The sequence below is a fragment of the Schistocerca piceifrons genome, chromosome X (assembly GCF_021461385.2).
Source record: "Schistocerca piceifrons isolate TAMUIC-IGC-003096 chromosome X, iqSchPice1.1, whole genome shotgun sequence".
NCBI lineage: Eukaryota > Metazoa > Arthropoda > Insecta > Orthoptera > Acrididae > Schistocerca > Schistocerca piceifrons.
The window spans coordinates 520,723,920-520,744,823 of NC_060149.1; the positions used below are offsets into that span (position 1 = coordinate 520,723,920).

General features: G+C 40.0%; 1 protein-coding gene across 2 annotated transcripts in view; it reads left to right on the forward strand.

The window, feature by feature from the left end:
- LOC124721476 overlaps nucleotides 1–20,904 on the forward strand; it is a 454,829-nt gene that overhangs the window by 288,840 nt on the left and 145,085 nt on the right. For both annotated transcript variants that reach the window (XM_047246471.1, XM_047246472.1), the window contains exons 5-6: nucleotides 5,076–5,165; nucleotides 6,330–6,555. In XM_047246471.1, coding sequence (XP_047102427.1) covers nucleotides 5,076–5,165; nucleotides 6,330–6,555 — 316 coding nt within the window. The remainder of the gene's footprint in view (nucleotides 1–5,075; nucleotides 5,166–6,329; nucleotides 6,556–20,904) is intronic.

Genomic DNA, 20,904 nt, shown 5'->3' on the forward strand with positions numbered 1-20,904 from the left:
CTGTCCACAACCTTTGCGACTGAGATTAGATTGGTTCCGAGTTTGGGCACATACAACATGTTTTTCAGGGTAATGGAGTTGGTATCACTGGCTGAGATTTTGATGCGGACGTCACCTTTAGCTTTCACTTGCGTAGAACTGTTGTCTTCAAGCGTTAAAGTTTCTTGCACTTTGGTTACGCTTGTGAACACTTTAGGGTCATTACACATGTGTGATGTGCAACCACTGTCTATACACCACAAAACATTTGGTTCACGAGACTTCGGAACATGTTCGTTAATGGAAAAACAACAATGAGCTTCATCAACTTTATTTGCAGCTTGCGCAATTAGCTTCCTTTTGAAGAAACACTCTTCTTCTTTGTGGCCTTTCTTGTTGCAAAAACTGCACCTGAATGATGATTTTCCCCGTATCCTTTGCTTCTGTTTTGATTTTTGTTCCGATTTAGCACAGTCACTTAATGTACCTTTTGATTTGTTTACGAAATGTTTATGCCTGACCGGTTTGACAGACATCGCAGCACTCGCATTTTCACTGTCTTTCTGAACTCTCGCGTTGTTTTCTTCCAAGATTTTCACTTTGTGTCTCGACATCGGGTAGGTTATCACGAGATTCGATTGTACACCTAAAATTATCGTAACTATCTGGCAAACTGTAGAGCAACATTACCGACAATAAATCACCGTTTATATCGACGTCCATTGCTTGTAATTTGTCCACTGCATCGAAGAATTCATTAAGATGCTGTGTTACGTCGTCACCAGGTTGCATCTTGTGAAGAGTAAGACGATTCAGTAGCGTTGCTTTGCGGGCAGGTCCTTTGGATGCGTAAATTGATTCAAGTTTGAGCCATACCTGACGTGATATGCTGCAGTTCTTCACTTGCTTCAGTTCCGTGGGGCCGATGGATAGAATGAGGTCTGCCTTCACCTTCCTGTCTGCAGCTAACCACGCTTTGTACGCGGCTTGTGCAGCGGCGAGTCCGGTGCCTTCACCAGTCATTGCAGGTTGTGGCATGTCTCCAGATACAGACTCCCATGTGTCGTTCTTAATGAGTACTGCTTCGGCTTGAATTCTCCATGTGTCGTAGTTACCGCGTGATAACGTTTCCACTCTTAACTCCGGGTGCAGCAGCCATGTGCGCTATATTTGTCGCGTTAACGGACTCAGTTTATTCCCGCACTTCAGCTTACGATTTTCCGTTTTTGTGTAAACGAAGAGTATCGCTTTTACCGATCGAGTGACCTGGGCCCATAACCTGATAGGATTAGGACTTGAAATTACGGCAGCGACATGTGTTTAACGAACAACTTTACTCATAAAGTATCGCACACTGAACAAGGAACACACAGAGTCAGAGAACACACACTGCTAGGACAACTGTGTACATAACATCATCTGTGGACGCCAGCGATATTATGTGGCGTTTAAATTTCAATCTCAACATTTTTTCGAACTGGCTGCAATTGCCCTGGGTTTTGTCCAAAGTTTTTAAGGCAGAGGAAGTGGGACTGTCAGCATAACCTACCTTGCCTCAGTGCACCGCTACAATACCATAGGAACACACATCCGCTGTGAGTACAACTGTTCTCTTTTTTTTTTTTTTTTTTTTTTTTGTCAAAATGAATTGGACATCGATTTCTGGGAAGGGAATCCTTCAGCAGCTGAAAAGCTTGCTGATGTTCCTTGGAGCACACAAATGAAACACGTTTCTGGTGCAGCCAGTTCAGTGTAGGAGCAATCTGACTGTTGGGGATAAATTTAGCATAATATGTGAGTTTGCCCATTACCGCCTACCATTCTTTAACATTACAAAGTGCTGGCAAATCATGGGTTGCTGACATGTGTGACTGCTGGATGAATACCCGGAGCGTTAATGACATGATCCTAATATTTGATTTCCGTGTGGGAAAATGAACACTTTGCCTTGCTGCACTTCAGGCTCACTTCTGAAAGCACTTTAGACATCCAGATAGTTGGAACATGAAGGAACCTGTGCTATCAGCTGTTCGAAAAATCGTTGAAAAATGGCATGAGCTGAGGCACTGACAAATGGTCTAGATTGAATTCGGAATAGCCCTAGGTGCATATTGATGAAGAAAAACACCCATTTGGATTGTTCGTCCAATAGCACCTGCATATATGCTTCATGTAAGTCTATTTCTGAATAGAAGCAGCCCAGTTCCAGTTTGTCCATAGATTTTTCATACCGAGGCTGAGGAAAGGAGTCTGCCACTGCCTGAGGATTAACTGTATATATGAAATCGGCACATAGTCGTAATCCACCTGATGGCTTTTTTAGAATGACTATGGGTGATGCCCACTTACTCAGCCAGCCGGGGTGGCCAAGTGGTTAAAGGCGCTACAGTCTGGAACCGCGCGACCGCTACGGTCGCGGGTTCGAATCCTGCCTCGGGCATGGATGTGTGTGATGTCCTTAGGTTAGTTAGGTGTAAGTAGATCTACGTTCTAGGGGACTGATGACCTTAGAAGTTAAGTCCCATAGTCCTCAGAGCCATTTGAACCATTTTTGAACCCACTGACTCGGACAGGTTGAGTTATTCCAGTGTCTTGCTGCCACCTTCATAGTTCCTGTGGGGCTCGATTGCAAATTGTGCAAATGGCCTGTGGGACAGGCCTAGCACAATAAAATTTTGGGTGGGCGTTATTGTTAAGCCTCAAAATCCTGAGCTTTCCCAAGTCATCCTTGAAATAATTCACTGTACTTACTACATAATTCGTTGACAACGTCTTGAGACACTGTAGCATTCACCTTGGGCTGTTCCAGGGAAACAGTAGATAAAAAGACACAGTTTTGGTTACATTGCAGTATGTTGCTGGCAGGATAATGATATCCGTTATATGCTGCTGCACCAATGGGCTCCCTAAAAACTCGTAAGTATTTCTGTTCAATAATGTAATAGAAGTACCTATATTTAATTGCATTTTCACTGTATACTGAGCCAGTCATAAATGTACGTATTGTTAGTTTAACTGTCAATGAACCACTATTGAATGCTTCTGTTTGTGTGAAGGTTAAACCACTGATGGTGTCCTGTGCTCAGATTCGGTGGATACAGCATTAATTAACACTGAGGAAAGCTGCCAAAAGGAGTCTTGACTGCCATCGGGCACAACACTGTTTGGAACACTTTTTACTGAATGTATACCCACTTGCAACAAGAAAAACACTTAGCCACCCTGTTGACAGGCATGCATAGTGAAGCGCTGTGGGCGAGTCTTTCTGACATTTGACTGGAAAGTGGTGAACGGATGGCGTGATGTTCTGTTTCATCAAGTAGACTTCATATGACACGTGACCTCTGATGAGTGGACTGATTATTTTGTGCAGTGCTAAGTATCAAAATGGTTGAAGCTTGCAAGTCAGTTTCTGTCCCATCTAAAATGTTCTGTGAATCTATAATGGAGAGTATAGCTTCCATATCAGTATTAATTAACTTAAAAATAGCAGCATGGATGCATGCACCAGAGACAATTTGTGTAACAGTATCACAGAGCAGAGCATCACTGTAGGAAAGTACACTGCAGTAATTAGACAGAGACAATCTGCATGTACTATATACGGACAGTAGTTTGTCCACAGACACTTGTTGACACACAAAAGTATTTCCATGGTACAAGACTTGTGACCAAACACAGACTGAGAATAGAGTGCTGAGGCCAGATATAAATAGCGGCCAGCTGCAGCTGCAGTCCATAGCTTCATTGTAGGTGCATTCAGCCAGGCTGTGGTTGGCTAACTATGGGAGATATCAATGACACCACAACATGAATAATTTTCTTCTCCAGCCTTGTACAGTTCTAGCATATGCTCAATTGCTATTTATCTTGTCATCATAATCTTAAAATCTAATTTTTGAGAGAGCGTTAGCATTTCCCCATTTCAGTTCATTGTCCATTTGTATACCAAGCCTTTTCCACAATATCTAAATCTGTGCATTGTGGTAACATAAGTGGTGTTATAATTTGACAATCATGTGGTTTTCCTCACTAATTTTGGGCGACTGCTGTTTTTGGGTCCTATTGCCATTTAACATGTAACATATACCATATATGAAGCATTTTACGTGGAATTGTAGATGAGATATGTTACATGACCTACTGCCATATTTCATATGTATCTGTTGTCTCATAGATATTATACAAGTGTAACACACTAGATTAAACCCATAATATATGACAAAACAACCTCTGCAAACAGTCACACTTGGGAAAAGTTGTGCCAATCCCCTCTGTGCATTCATATTATATTTTTCTGTGTCCTTGCTATATTGCTTTCAAAAAAGTCCCTAAGTAATAAGAGATGATCCATTTTTTGTCTCTGTATTTGCTGTCTCTAATGACCATGTTGTCATTGGTGCATAATTCTGTAAACTTCCTCCTATTCCTACTCATCTTTCGCCACCATCTGTTCTGTGCCATCATCTGTCTGTGCCCCATGCACTACACTCTTTTGCCTGCCCCCTCCCATCTGCCTTCTTCCTCACTTGCTCTGCTCACCTCTAAATGTCACCTCTCCATTTAACATCACCTGTCTGCCAGCTCTCATGCCTCCCCCCACTGTGCTGCCATGCACAGCCCCCTGTGCCTTTTATCTCTATGTTCCACAGTCATTATTCTCCCTCCTTTCTTTGTGCCTCAGTTTTCATTTTTAACTATCTTGCTGCACTAGCCTCTTCCATCCCTTTTGTCCACATCCCTTCTTTATCATTATTGTCATCCATATCCACTGTTATACCTGTCAGCCTCGTATCCATTATTGAGTTGATTTCCATAATTGTATTTTGACCATTATTGTGTTTTGTTCTCTGTGTCTCTAAAAGTGATTTTATGTCATCCATTAATAGCTAGTATATTGATGGATACGAGATAACTATAAAACAGGTATTAGTAACGCAATTAACTAACTAAAACAAATTGTAACAGTTTTAAAAGTTCTAATTCTCAGCTGCTTAAGTTGTGATACACATTCATTTAATGTTGCTTTATCATATGCAATGATATACTGTATATATACATATAGCAGGTTAATGTGCAATGTTTATTATTTGCAGGTTTTAGCTGAGCAAGATTCAAACTTCACAGAAGAGTTAGAGCAACAGGTTTCTGAAGAGGCTACTCAGATATGTTACCAGTGTTGTAGAGTAAGTTGTGTTCATGTTGAAAATAATGTATTTCTTGCTCAATCAATGTCATTTGTATTTTGTTTTTGTTATTATTTGCTTCACCGTTGATGGCATTATTGAAAATGTAACAGTGCACACACATGCTTTCCTATTTGTGAGGAAAAAAGTCCGTTAAGTTACACACAGACTGAAATGGCCCTCAACTTTATTGCATATGTTCATGAACAGTAGAAATGAAACACCTCTCTAGTTCTAGGTAGTGCACCTCATTCCTCCCCACTGGTACCAGTCATGCCATGGCATGGGCTGTCCAAGACATTGAAAGTGTGATGGAACCATCTTCTTGTGTGAGCACTCATGCCTCCCAAACAACTCAATACGATTAATTGGAGTTGGTTCCATTGCATGCACATATGCAGTTGATAATTGCTCAGATTTCTTCAGTAGGACCATCACCAGGTGACCTGGGTAGCCACTCAAGAAGGCTCAAGATTGTATAATATGATTTCAGAACATTCTGGCATAGTTCATGAAAGATGGGTGGTGCAATGTCTTGTTGAAGGTATGTGTCTCCTTCAAGGAGCAGTAGGAAAATACACTCCATTTAATCGCACAGTAGTATCCTGCCAGTCCGTAGTTCATGATCTTGAAGTAGCGTTCTCGCTTCCCGTGCACAGGGTCCTATATTCGATTCCTGGCAGGGTCAGGGATTTTCCCTGCCTTGAGATGACTAGGTGTTGTTGTGTTGTCTTCACCATCATTATCATCCTTCATCCCCTTTACGGTCAGAGAAAGGCAATGGCAAACCACCTTCTCTAGGATCTTGCCTTGTCGGTGGTACGGGTCTCCTGCATCGTCCCCTGCACTCCTTAGAATATGGGACCTCATCATCATCAGTATCCTGCCATCATTTCATCACTTATCACTTGAAAAACTAGCATTGAATTGCAGCAGAATACTTAGTACAAAAAACACTATGATTCTTAGTGCTGTAAGGATGTATAAAGCAAAGTGTTCACTAAAAGTAATTGCTATAAGTAATTTGCATACTATTACAGTGATACAGCTGATGTAGATAACGGCTATGTGATTACCATGTAACTGCAATCCCAGTAATGTGGCAGAGTTGATATTATTTGATATTGTCTTGTTTGAAAATGTACATCTTACTTTATGTTGCAGATACGTGTATGTAAGCATCAGGTTACGGTCAATGGAGTTGTGAAAAAAATTTGTTCAGAGGAATGTGTTAAAGTTTTTCAAGCAAAAGGAGATAAAATGAATAAAGAAAGAACCCCAGAAATTGCCCATCGCCAGAGAAAATGCAGACAATGTCAGATTGCTGTTACGGGTAGTGAGAACAACTTGGCATGGGAAACAATGGATTTCTGCCAAGAAGAGTGCCTAGGTAGTATTAACATGGTTTTACCTTTCAATCAGCAGTCACAAATTACTGTATGTACCTCCTTGTCTGTGACTATATGTTCATATCGAAAATTTGTATCGAAAGTGTGTGGATTTAGTCATGAATTGCAAGCAAATGACAGCATTTATACGAGAGTGTAGTGTAGTTCTTCACATGTATAGAATTCTTCAACATGCTTGTCTGTATATGATGATGATTTGTGAGCACTTCATTTACAGGAGCTCAACCAATACTGCCTGAGGCATGAGGAATTCAGAATTCATGACAGGGGTTTGTCGAGTACTGCCAGTTCGCACTCACCATAGGCTCTGGGCATGCTTTAATCACAGCCCTGTGACACAATTGTTGAATGTTTTGACTATCAGATACTATGGTTTTTGGGTTAACTATCTGTATTAAGTGAGCATATCACTGTGTGCCTCAGTGCCAATTTGTCTCAGTGATATACTGTCAGTGAGACTGACTCTGCAGAAAGGTGTCCCTTAAAGTAGCATTTTAAGTGTTGTTCCCTTTTTGCTGTAGTTGTTAACTAGGATTAAAATTCTAATTAAAGGGACTCTGTAGTTGCCAGTTTCATGATGGTCACCTAGCATCACACATGCAAGCTGTTAGTTATAGTTGACAATACAGTGACTTGAAAAATATAGTCCGTTGGTAAATTCGTGAGTGCTCAAGCAAGTCCCCACTCTGCCTACCCACCTACATCTCAAGACACTTCTACAGGCTGTTACACAAATTTTTAGTGGTTCTTCCACAGTGCACACTTTAAATCTGCGGTGAGGCAGTGTGCAGATATGTCTGAGCAGCATTAGTTTTTAGGTATGGTACATCCATTAACATTTTATGGAATACAGAAGGTGAGTGCCTTGTTCCAAAATGCAATATTATAAATTAAATTGTATTAACATAGGAAGGGAAAACCTAAACCAGGATTCCTATAACTGCTGCAAATGTGTGACTGAATGCCTGTTCATCTGAATGCATGTTTGTTTACAATCTTCTCATAAGACTATGGATATATTCCAATAGGATTTTGAGCACAGTTTAGTGTGATTGTTCTGTAAATTTTAAGGCATGCCCCTAAGTTGTGATTCAACTAAAAGATAAGAGTTTTCTTTGATGAGTTGCATTGAAATGCAGCAATTCTAACTATGAGTACACGAGGAGTGTTAAAACAGTAACTGGGAATTCGTAATTTCATGTATTGCGTTAGTCCAATTGACATGGCCCCTTTGTCAGTATGCTGGAAGACATCTGAAAACTATCTGTACAATGTTAGGCATATCCAGTGTGTAGTTTATCGTCAGCTGCCAAAAAGGCTACAGGTGTCTTAGTACTATTGGTGAGTGTTTATTTTTTTATAAAAATGGAGCAGAAAATTTCTATTAATTTTTTATACAAGAGTGGAATAAAATACATCACAGTTGTAGAAATGTTAAATATTGCTTTTGTTGAGTCTTCTCTGAGTAAAACAAGTGTAAGAGCATCAAAGAAGATTGTGGAGATGTTGAAGATGATGAGCACACATCAACCAATGAAATCTTGGAGAAAGTGAAAGAAATGACAATGAAAGATCACGGAATCACAGTCAGAGAAGTCGGTGGTTATGATGGCATATCAACTGGCCCATGCCATAAAATTGTTTTGGGTGCTTTGGGTAAACGTGTTCCAAAATTGTTGAATTTTTAACAAAAACAGTGGCAAATGCAAGTTGTTTGGGAGTCACTAGATGAAGTCAGCAATGATGTAGAACTACTGGAACGTGTCATAATAGGTGACAAAACATGAGTTGATGCATATGACATTGGAACTAAGGCTCAGTTGTTTGTGGAAGCATGCTGGACAACCAAGACAGGAGGGGGGGGGTGGGAGAGAGAATCTCGACAACTGCAGTCAGATGTGAAGGCTGTGCTCACAGTGTTCTTCGATTTTAACAGTATTGTGCACCATTGAGTTCTGGCCACAAGGTGAAGTGAACAATGAGGAGTACTGCTTACAAGTTCATTGTCATTTGCACAAGGCAATCTGTAGAATAATGTCCTGATTCATGTTTTTTGCACCATGATAATACACCCTCTCAGACTTCTCTGCGCGCTCATGATTTTTTTGCCAAAATCGGTGCCCTAGCCTACTTATTTGCTCCATGTCAAATTTTAATTTTCCCAAAAATAAAGAAAACTTTAAAGGGCAGTCTTTTACATGTGTAGATTAGAGCTAAAACTACACTGAAGATCAGAATTCCAGAAGTGTTTTGGGAATTGGCTCAAGCCCTGACACAAGTGTGTAATATTTAATGGGGAATATTTTGAAGGTGGTAACATATATAATGGTAAGACAGATTTAGGAACCAGGTTTTAAATTGTAAGACATTTCCAGGGGCAGATGTGGACTCTGACCAAAATCTATTGGTTATGAACTGTAGATTAAAACTGAAGAAACTGCAAAAAGGTGGGAATTTAAGGAGATGGGACCTGGATAAACTGACTAAACCAGAGGTTGTACAGAGTTTCAGGGAGTGGATAAGGGAACGATTGACAGGATTGGGGGAAAGAAATACAGTAGAAGAAGAATGGGTAGCTCTGAGGGATGAAGTAGTGAAGGCAGCAGAGGATCAAGTAGGTAAAAAGACGAGGGGTAGTAGAAATCCTTGAGTAACAGAAGAAATATTGAATTTAATTGATGAAAGGAGAAAATATAAAAATGCAGTAAATGAAGCAGGCAAAAAGGAATACAAACGTCTCAAAAATGAGATCGACAGGAAGTGTAAAATGGCTAAGCAGGGATGGCTAGAGGACAAATGTAAGGATGTAGAGGCTTACCTCACTAGGGGTAAGATAGATACTGCCTACAGGAAAATTAAAGAGACCTTTGGAGAAAAGAGAGCCACTTCTACGAATATAAAGAGCTCAGATGGAAACCCAGTTCTAAGCAAAGAAGGGAAAGCAGAAAGGTGGAAGGAGTATATAGAGCGTCTATACAAGGGCAATGTACTTGAGGACAATATTATGGAAATGGAAGAGGAAGTAGATGAAGATGAAATGGGAGATAGGATACTGCGTGAAGAGTTTGACAGAGCACTGAAAGACCTGAGACGAAACAAGGCCCCAGGAGTAGACAACATTCTATTGGAACTACTGACGGCCTTGGGAGAGCCAGTCCTGACAAAACTCTACCATCTGGTGAGCAAGATGTATGAGACAGGCGAAATATCCTCAGACTTCAAGAAGAATATAATAATTCCAATCCGAAAGAAACCAGGTGTTGACAGATGTGAAAATTACTGAACTATCAGTTTAGTAAGTCACAGCTGCAAAATACTAACGCGAATTCTTTACAGACGAATGGAAAAACTGGTAGAAGCGGACCTCGGGGAAGATCAGTTTGGATTCCGTAGAAATGTTGGAACACGTGAGGCAATATTGACCCTACGACTTATCTTAGAAAATAGATTAAGGAAAGGCAAACCTACATTTCTGGCATTTGTAGACTTAGAGAAAGCTTTTGACAATGTTGACTGGAATATTCTCTTTCAAATTCTAAAGGTGGCAGGGGTAAAATACAGAGAGCGAAAAGGTATTTACAATTTGTACAGAAACCAAATGGCAGTTATAAGAGTCGAGGGGCATGAAAGGGAAGGAGCAGTTGGGGAAGGGAGTGAGACAGGATTGTAGCCTGTCCCCAATGTTATTCAATCTGTATATTGAGCAAGCAGTAAAGGAAACAAATGAAAAATTCAGAGTAGGTGTTAAAATCCACGGAGAAGAAATAAAAACGTTGAGGTTCGCTGATGACATTGTAATTCTGTCAGAGATAGCAAAGGACTTCGAAGAGCAGTTGAACGGAATGGACAGTGTCTTGAAAGGAGGATATAAGATGAACATCAACAAAAGCAAAGTGAGGATAATGGAATGTAGTCGAATTAAATCGAGTGATGCTGAGGGTATTAGATTAGGAAATGAGACGCTTGTTGTAGTAAATGAGTTTTGTAATTTGGGGAGCAAAATAACTGATGATGGTCGAAGTAGAGAGGATATAAAATGTAGACTGGCAATGGCAAGGAAAGCGTTTCTGAAGAAGAGAAATTTGTTAACATCGGGTATAGATTTAAGTGTGAGGAAGTCGTTTCTGAAAGTATTTGTATGGAGTGTAGCTATGTATGGAAGTGAAACATGGATGATAAATAGTTTGGACAAGAAGAGAATAGAAGCTTTCGAAATGTGGTGCTATAGAAGAATACTGAAGATTAGATGGGTAGATCACATAACTAACGAGGAGGTAATGAATAGAATTGTGGAGAAGAGGAGTTTGTGGCACAACTTGACAAGAAGAAGGGACCAGTTGGTAGGACATGTTCTGAGGCATCAAGGGATCACAAATTTAGCATTGGAGGGCAGCGTGGAGGGTAAAAATCATAGAGGGAGACCAAGAGATGAATACACTAAGCAGATTCAGAAGGATGTAGGTTGCAGTAAGTACTGGGAGATGAGGAAGCTTGCACAGGATAGAGTAGCATGGAGAGCTGCATCAAACAAGTCTCAGGACTGAAGGCAACAACAACAAACAACATTGATGTAGACTAATAAATAAACCCTACATTAGATCTGTATTCATCACAATAATTCTATTTTTTCCACTAACATTGTCCATGATGCTACCACCACCATGACCCTGAAGAAATTTTCTGAATGCAATGCTGTCGTCCGCCTATGATCATTGATATAAAATGATATACACACCCCAGCTGAGGTCATTTGTTGCAGTCATTTGTTCAGGTGCCTCCTGTATCCTCCTCCAGCCCTCACCTTTCTTTTTTAAACCTTGAGCCCTGGGAATGTCGGGGAAACTGGTGTTTCACCGCTCGCCCTGCACAAGTTCTTGATGTTGGTACTTCTGTCGGCTGCAGCTGGCATCTGTTGTTTGGGCTGCTGCTGTTTTTATTGGCAGTTGTCCGTGCATAGGCTAGTGAAAGGATTGCACAATGAGGATGTGTGCTGGTAGTCACGTTTGTCTGGACTGTTTGCAGGAGTGTCTATGGTCGGCCAACCACTGTCACACAGTGATTTTAATTCATTTTGTCTGGTCTCTTTCTGAGTCTTTCTGGTCCTGTGTCGTCTCTTGTCATCTCCATTGTTTGTTTTTATTCTTTGTAGGTGTTTCTAGTTTGTTAAAAAAGGGACCGATGGCCCTAGTGGTGCAGTCCCTTCAATTCCACAAACCGACCAACCAACTGTTTGCAGGAGTGCTGGTTTAAGACATTCATTGGAGATCTCTTTCTCCTAATCATTTCTGCTGTATCATGAAGATGTGGGGCCCATGTTGCACAACTGGAAATGGACCTGTATAAATCAGTGTGAGTGGAGGACGGACTGAGTTGTCACAAAGCTACATGCGGGAAGAATTGAAAATGCCCTTATACATAAAAAGGGGTTTATCCACATACATCTTGGGTAGTGTCAGACAGAGAAGTGCCATAGTTTCAAGTAGGTTGCACCTGACTCAAATCATCAGTATCCCAGGGAGGTCCGTCAATTTGTTGGGTAGCAATTCCACTGTTAGTTGCAACATTTTTTCATCAACAAAATTGAACAGGAACATACCCCAAGTCCTCCTTGTGTGTTAACCTCAATTCTAGCAGGACCAGTGGTAAGGGCATCTGTCCACATATCCTTAACACACATCAGTTCCACCTTCAGAGTGTGGTGGAATTTTTCCACCATTATGTTGCTGGAAGGGTGATGAGTTGTATTGATGTGATTGCACTTGCAGAGATGGAGTTCTTAGAATAATGCTGCCTCAAACTGTCTGCCCCTGTCTGTTGAAATAGTTAGGAGCACTCTGAAATGTGCTATCCATCCAGTGATTACTGTCTTTGGCACTGTTGCAGCAGTGATCTCTGGAACCGGAAATGCTTCAGGCCATCTCATAAAACAATCGACTGAAGTAACTAAATAGCAGTAACTGTTTGAGTGAAGTGGTGGCTCTACCATATCCACATGGATAATCATGCTGAGGGAGTGATGATGTTTCCTTTGGGACAGGTGATGGGTCTTTCCACCTTCCATTGTTGACATCTGTCACACTGTTGCATCCACTCATTGCTGTCTTTATTCACCCTAGGCCACACTACCTTCCTCATCAACAACGGCACTGTAGCTGTCACTCCCAGGGGTGAAAGGCTATGGAATGCTTCAAAAATTGCTTGGCAGAAATTTCTGGCAATGAACACATGTTGTATACAATGTCACACCATAATGTAAATCTCGTACTGACTTTTTTACGTGCTTGAGTGTCAGACTAGATAGTCCATTCGCTCATTATTCATGTAATTCTTGGTCATGAGTTTGTGCTTGGGCTATGTGGTTCCTGTTTACTGCTTTTACACTCACATAGTACAGTGGTAAGCAATTGGCTACAGTGTTCTTGTGACTGCTAATGTGGCAGACATCCTTGGTGAACTGTGTAATTAAATCAGCATCTGAGGAGTCTCAGTGAACCTTTTTGAGTTTCCTTGCTGCAGAGCAATGTTGTTGGTGCATGGTCCATGTAAATAGTAAAAGTACTGCCTTCAGTTGAATCTCTGAAGTGACCAACAGCTGCATGTGTAGCAAGAAGTTTCCTGTCAGTAGCACACCTAATGTTTTGTGCGGATATGAGCACAGAGCAACAGAGGGAAAAAAAAGAGAGAGGCTGCTAAGAGGTGTTAGCAAGTTGCTGAAGTGCCGTCCCCACATCTGCCAGGCTGGAGTCGAAAATAATGGCTGGTGGCCCATTAATCTGAGGGTGTGGGAGCAGTACTGCCCTCGCAATGTACTCCTTTACTCTGTCGAGCACCGCCATCAGCTTGTCACTCCAAGGAACCTTTTTTGCACCAGCTGTGTGTTTGCCCTTGAGTAGTTTTGTCAGTGGTTCCATCAGCATCGTTGCCTGGGGAAGGTGTCGATGGTAATAATTAAGCATTCTAAGAAACAACTTTTAGTTGTTGAATGTTGCAGGGAGTGGAACCTATTGTATGGCTAAAACATGCTCCATCAATGGAGTTAGCCCATCTGCTGATACTTCCGAGCTAAGAAACTTTACTTTGTTCTGACCAAAAACACACGTGTGTAAATTGACCACCATTGTCTAGTTACAAGAAAACTTGCTGTAAATGAGACTAGTGTTTGTCCTAAGGTGGAGAAAATAAGTATGTTATCCATGTGGCAAAATAAAATTTACGGCCTGCATAACACTTGTTGAATAAACTGCTGCCATGTTTAAGCAGCAGTTTCCAACCCGAAGGGCATGGTGACTGCCATTTTGTCAGTGTCTGACGAGGCCACAGGAATTTGCAGCTATGTCCACGTGCAATTGATTACATTGGAAAAAATGCACAGTTCCCACTGAGTTGTTCGCATCCATAATATATGGAATAGACTATCTATCTGGGATAGTTTTGGAATTTAACACTTGATCGTCTCTGGACAGCCTCCATGTGCTGTCTCTTTTCTTGACCATATGTAGAGACAATTACCCCATTAACTATGTGACAGCCTTTTCACACCCTTGTTCATTTGCCTCCCCATGTCTTGCGTAGCCACCACAAATTTTTTGGGAGTGAGATGATGTGGTTTGGCCACTACTGGCTGCCCTGGCATAGTACAAATGAAGTGTTACGTGTTGTATTGAGCCTTCGCCTGTGCCTTTGCTCGTGATAGGGTACCAGGAAATTCTTGTAGTATGCTGTGCCATTCATTGTGTTCACCCACTGCCACAACTCTTGCATTCTGCAGTAATCCTCTCTGTAATTTCCACCAGAATTGGTTTGATGACCTCGGCTATCAATAAATTCCATGTCATGTGCTCTTGAAAGCCAAGATCAGACAGTAATGATGTGCTTCCATATGCTTCGAAGTTATGCTGCGCTGTCACCTGCATGGCCACACTGTGAACTGTTTCTGCTAACTTTTCCATTGCGATAGCATGTACCTTGCTCATGACGCTTGATCCAGGGCTGCTGCACTCACATTTTTCGATATGATCAGTCTGGGGCCCCCAGCCAAAATAATACCATCCGTAGCATGGTTTGGTTTGAAATCCATGCATGCTGCCATCGCTTCTGCTCTTTCTGCCAGCACCTGCAAAGGTACATTTTTGTCCATGGCCAAAATGATTCTCACATTTTTGGGGAGTCCTTTAAGACACAGCATGTGTAGTGAAAGCTTTTAATTGGTATTAAATCTTGACCTGCTAGAGAGCAAAGTTCACATAGAGGTTGATATGGTAATGTGTTGCCTAAACAGTCATCCATCATTAACCTCTGCAGCCTGAGCTACATACAGTGGCAGTGTCTTGTGAGACAATATTTTTAATTCCCTGTTGCTGTGAGAACACAAAACCTCTTTGGAGAGAATAATTTGCTATTCGTTTATGTGTACGACAACACAATGGCACTGCACGGTATCATCATCAAAAATGTGTTCTGCATGTAATAATTAAAGTTATTGTCTGGACATCCAGAATGCTGGTAATTTCACATGATGATGTTGTTGTTGTTGTTGGGGGTCAGTACTTGTATCAGCGTTGAAGTGGGGAAGCAGCCCGTTGGAGTCATCCTCCCGTTGTCTGGTAACATCTGACATTTCTTGTTGTAATTGGGGTCACCAATGCAGGAATGCTGGGCATAATGGCGAGCTTGATGTAAACTCCATGGATAGCATTGCACACCTGTATTACAGTCACAGTTAAAAAAGCACAAAAATCAGAATGTTAATGGAAAAAGGCACTAAATTCCCAGAGAACATCAAAGATAAAAAGTATAAAAGAGATGTTACACTTCCCAGTTGAAGTCAATTGCTACAGTCAATTGTTCAGTCTCCACAAGAACTTTCTTGGTCTCTTAATTTTCTTACTTGTGTGAAGTATTTGCATCACTAGTCAATTACCCAATTTCTCTTTAACAGAATCTTACAGATATTGTCCAGACAAATCCCATGTCACACATTGCCACGTGTAAAACACCTTTCTGCTAAAGAAAATGGATGTTTTATTTTACAGCAGTAAGTAATTTATGTGATGTCCACCACTATTTTTTGATGTATCTAAAATTCTGCCATGATTTGTTGAATTGACAATTTTATAAATCTGTCTATAATGAAGTGTTTCCTCCCAAAATTTTAGCACTCTTTCATACTGATGCAGTAAGCCATGTGGCTTATTTTTTAATTTATTTCTAATGCATCCTATTGTGGCAAGGCTGACTTTTGTATACTGCATGCCCTATGATTTGGAGTGGCAACATAAGCTAAGAGTTCTCTTGGTGTTGAGTGTTTAATACAAGCTGTAGTGATGTTAGAGATGACTGAATGCTCTTTACTCTGCAAACGTATCTTCTTCATGCTATGGAGATTTTCTTCCAGTGTAGTATGCTTATCCATCACTTTGGAATAACTGACAAGGGGCAGCCCCGATGCTTGGATCATATATGTACTTCAAACTTTGTGCATATTTAGTAGTCTACTAAGACACCATAATGTGCAACTTCAAGAAAATTTCAAGGAAGTTTTACGTATCAAATATGTACCTGTACATTGTGGCTGTCAGCTCGAGTGGTGATGGTCAAGTGATTAGCATTCAAGCTCCTTAATCACTAGTTTACTGGTTTGAGTCCTATCCAGCACTTTTTTAATGCATATTTTTTTCAACACTGGTAATACTGTTTCGTATATGTGACATTTGAAAGGTAATATAATGAAAAAACACCTGTATGTGAATGAATATTTATTGAATGTGCAGTCTTATTTGACTGTTTACTAATTGTTATTATTTCAATAAATATTACATTTATAACTATCGACAAGTAAATGACAAAACATGTAAAGATCTCCTGAAAATATATGCCTGTCGTCATTTTCAAATAAAGTCCATTTCCTGAAGAAGACTATCATAGTGCATGAATGCATCTTTCAACTGACAAGTTGAAGAATTGGGAGTCACCTCGATTTTTGAAGTAAAAATGTAAATTACACATACACTATTTGTTCTGGAAAGTGCGTCATAAGATTGGCTCTGAGCACTAAGGGACTCAACTTCTCAGGTCATTAGTCCCCTAGAACTTAGAACTAGTTAAACCTAACTAACCTAAGGACATCACACACATCCATGCCCGAGGCAGGATTCGAACCTGCGACCGTAGTGGTCTCGCGGTTCCAGACTGCAGCGTCTAGAACCGCACGGCCACTTTGGCCGGCTGCATCGTACTATTATTTTTTTGTACAGCTCCCTTATATTCTGGCATATTGTAACTCACTGTATTATTGAATGAAGTTATTTTACACCCTCATTTATCAATATTTAACTTAAGCTTTCCAAGCATGTCCCTCATCATTGAAATCTGCATCTACAGGTTGAAACATCCAGGTCCAAAGCAGTTTCGGGTATTGTAACCCGCTGGAGGTATTAGGGATTTTGCAAATCACAACATTCTTAAATTTTCAGGGAAAGTTTGTGTGTTTGGTCATTTATTTGTCAATAATAATAAAAAGTGCTTTAATAATTAAAATTAGTAAACAGCAAAATACCATTGGACATTCAATAAAGCTTCATGCAGATAAATGTGTTTTTTCATTACGTTACCTACCAAATGTCATATGTATGAAATAATATAACCAGTGTTGAAAAACATGTGCATTTAGAAAACAAAAGGAAACAAGAGAGATTTGATCCAGCGACCTAGAGATCATGGAGTTTGAACGCTAACCACTTGATCACCCCCAGTCTTGTGCTTACAGTTGTAACGCTCTGGTACATACTCGACATTTAAAAGTTCTCTCACAACTTTCTTGAAATTTTCTAAGTTGTACACCTTACTACTTGCACATTATGTTGTCCTAATGGACTACTAAAAGTATATGAAGTCTGGTGTAAATACATGATCCAGACATTGTGGCCTCCCTTTATTAGTATATCATTAAATATACAAACTGAACCAAAATCTATATGAAGTCTGATGTAAATACATGGCCTCCCTTTATATCATTAAATATACAAACTGAACCAAAATCACATGAACAAAATCAATTTAAATCCCCACATTCTGCGCTATACTGTTGGACAGGAAACAGGCAACTTACTTTGGATATTTCTGTATGGCAGGTCCAGGTAAGGCCACTTCCCCCACCAAGATTGCTGCTTACTGATGAATTTACAGACAAGCTGTATCATTAATTCTAATTATGTAGTGCACATTTTTAACCGACCCATGGTTCTGAATTTTAGAAGTCGTTATAGTATATTGTGGTTAAAATGGGAACTAACTCAGCTGCAAATCCTGTATATAATCTCGCAGGAATCAAATCGGGCATTGGAGCCTTATTTGCTTTTTACAGTTTCAATGGTTTGTCAATGCCGTTAATGTTAATATCTATGTTACTCCTCTTGCAGTGCTGCAAGGAGTAAACTGGGTCAGTATATCTGCACATACCTTAGTAAAGGAAGATTTGAAAATGGAATTCAGCATTTCTGCTTTTAATTTGCTATCCATAATTTAAGTTCCTGTGTTATAAGTGAGTGTCTTGTGTGAGGGTCTCTACTTATTGTTTGGAGTAAATGTTGATTCTGAATATTGTATTCTGTAGTTTGCTTTATTTTTTGTACAATGTGGGGCTATCTATTTGTTTTATAGCATTTGTGGGTTGTGTTACTAATAAGGTAATCATACACACTAATAAAGTTCTAAAATGTGTGCCTACATGACACATGCCCTATCAAATTTCTACTCTCACTGCTCATCTTAACCTGATGAGTCCATGCAGGCAAAAAGTAGTGAGAATGATTTCTATAAATCACCATTGCTTATATTAATCACTGAATTGTATCATGCTTCAAATGTAGTGAAAATGTTCTTATGATGTTCATTCACAACTCACTGACTTTTACACGGTTTCACAACTCCACTCTAGTTACCCATTGCTTTCAGTTTAACCATCGGACAGGCATGCCGTTTTTCATAACACTGGTATGCACATGGTGCACTTTGTACACATGTAAAGAACAGCTGTCTTTGTTACCAAGGTAAACATGTATGAACAAAATTACAATTTAATCTTAGTTCAATTAAATAATGATAAAATAAACTAACATTATATGACCTAAATAACTGTTTAATTAAACAGTAGGAGAATAAACCTTTCATTGTATCACTCTGTTGTTGCATCCAAGTGTTACCCCATAGTAATGACCCACTTCAAGCATTACACAGCACACTTGCATCAGATCCCAGCCAACCACTTATTTGATTACTTATTATCTTGTAGATAACTGGCTCATTGTAGGATTTTCTTGCTAGCTCGGTAACTGGGTCATTTTCTTGCATAGATTATTTTTTTTTTTTGTCGCGTAACTTGCTGTTTGTTTATATTACTGCTGCTCAGTTGGATGTATGACATCACAACTTACTACTGTGTTAGCTAAAGGAATAATGAAGGAATAGGTATGGGCTCACAATTCCAAAACAACAACAGTATGGTACCAAACAATATTATTTGTGATTGGCGCACTGTACACACAGGCATGACCACTTGAGGGTTAAGTACAGCTGCCATAAAATATATTCCGTTTTCTCATTCCATACAAATACACATGTAAATTAGCTGCTTTGGTGCAAGATTGTGCACATCACACTCGCCTGTAACCTGCTCAGCAGGCACACTCGGGCCAGACTGCCTCATTTCCATGCACTTAAATGGCAGGCATTGACATCACACTTATCTCAGATGATGGAGAATCCCCTTGTCAACTGTGGGCTCCAGTTTGCAGAGATGTTTAAGGGCAAAATCCAGTGTGTGGTAACTCATCTGTACCTGGTCATACGAAAACACTGCCAATGACATCAAACATATCTTACAGGTCTTAAAGTAATCACAGAAGGCTTCATGCATTACCCTCATAACAACCAAACTAGTTTTATTCAGCGTCTCTCTACCTATGGCACTCTGCTCTCTTTTACATCAATTTTTTGTCACGTAGCTTGCTGTTTGTTTATATTACTGCTGCTCAGTTGGATGTATGACATCACAACTTACTACTGTGTTAGCTAAAGGAATAATGATGGAATGGGTATGGGCTCACAATTGTAAAACAACAATTTCAGATGATTGTTCACAGGGATTGTGTACCATGGAGGGTTCCTCCCATCATGAACTGTTCTGGTAACTAAATGCCTACTTAGTGCATGGTCAGCTTTTTTTTTTTTTTTAATTTGAGCCACAGCTTTTCTACATGCTCATGCCCAGAGGTAAAAGTTTTGAGTTCCTCTTAGACGTGTGACATGACTGCCTCTTCATGTGCAAGGGACAGTCAAAGGAAAATGAAACAGATGGAAGAAAAATAAGTGAACTGCTTATTTCAAAAGTAATCGCCACTGTAAGAAAAGATGGTCAGTGCCTTCATGTAAAACTGTATGTGCGAGTGTACCAAGGCATGCACCATTACATCTGAAGCAAATCGATGACCATGAATGTTTTCTTCAAGGCTCCAAAACTATGGAAATTGCAAGGGGAGATATCAGGGTTGTATAGAAGATGTGTAAGTGATTCCTAGTGAAATTTCTGCAGTGTAAATGAAACAACCTTGTCAACATGCAGGTGGGCATATAGTTTACAGGTTGTTTCTACTATACTGCAGAAGTTATGCTGGAAAGTTCTTACACATCCTCCTTACACTTCCCATCCCTCCCAATGCGTTTTCCATATTTTTGGAGCAGTGAAGAAAGACATTCATGGCCGTCAATTTGCTTTTGTTTAAGAGATTCATGCTTGGGAACAATCTCGCTTCTGTGGGCAACCACAAACCTGTTTATTTGAAAGCACTAACTGTCTTGTCTTAAAGTGGGATACATGTATTAACAGTTACGGCAATTAATTTTGAAATAATAAACTGTTCACCTACTTTTTTCCATCCATCACATTTTCGTTTGACTGTCCTTTATAATTTTCTAACCATCTAAGCCTTTCTACTTGTTTTACCTGCCTTTTGTGGATTAGCACTTGTTGTTACAACTGTCTCATCATCACTGATGACTTATGGTCACTGATATCAATTTTGTTACGGACACCCTCAAATAGTTCAGACCTATTTGTTGTCATAAGGTATAACATATTTCCATCATGAGTGGGTTGCCAAACAAAGTAGAGCACACAAGCTGCAAAATCAAGTTGTTTTGTTTTTAAAGTAATATCATATGTCAACGCTGACACTCACATGCTTAATGAAATGAAATGCAGTAGTGCCTTTCTCATAAATCAATGATTATGTAAGATGTGTTTCATCATCTGTTTCTTTCTTATGTATTAAAAG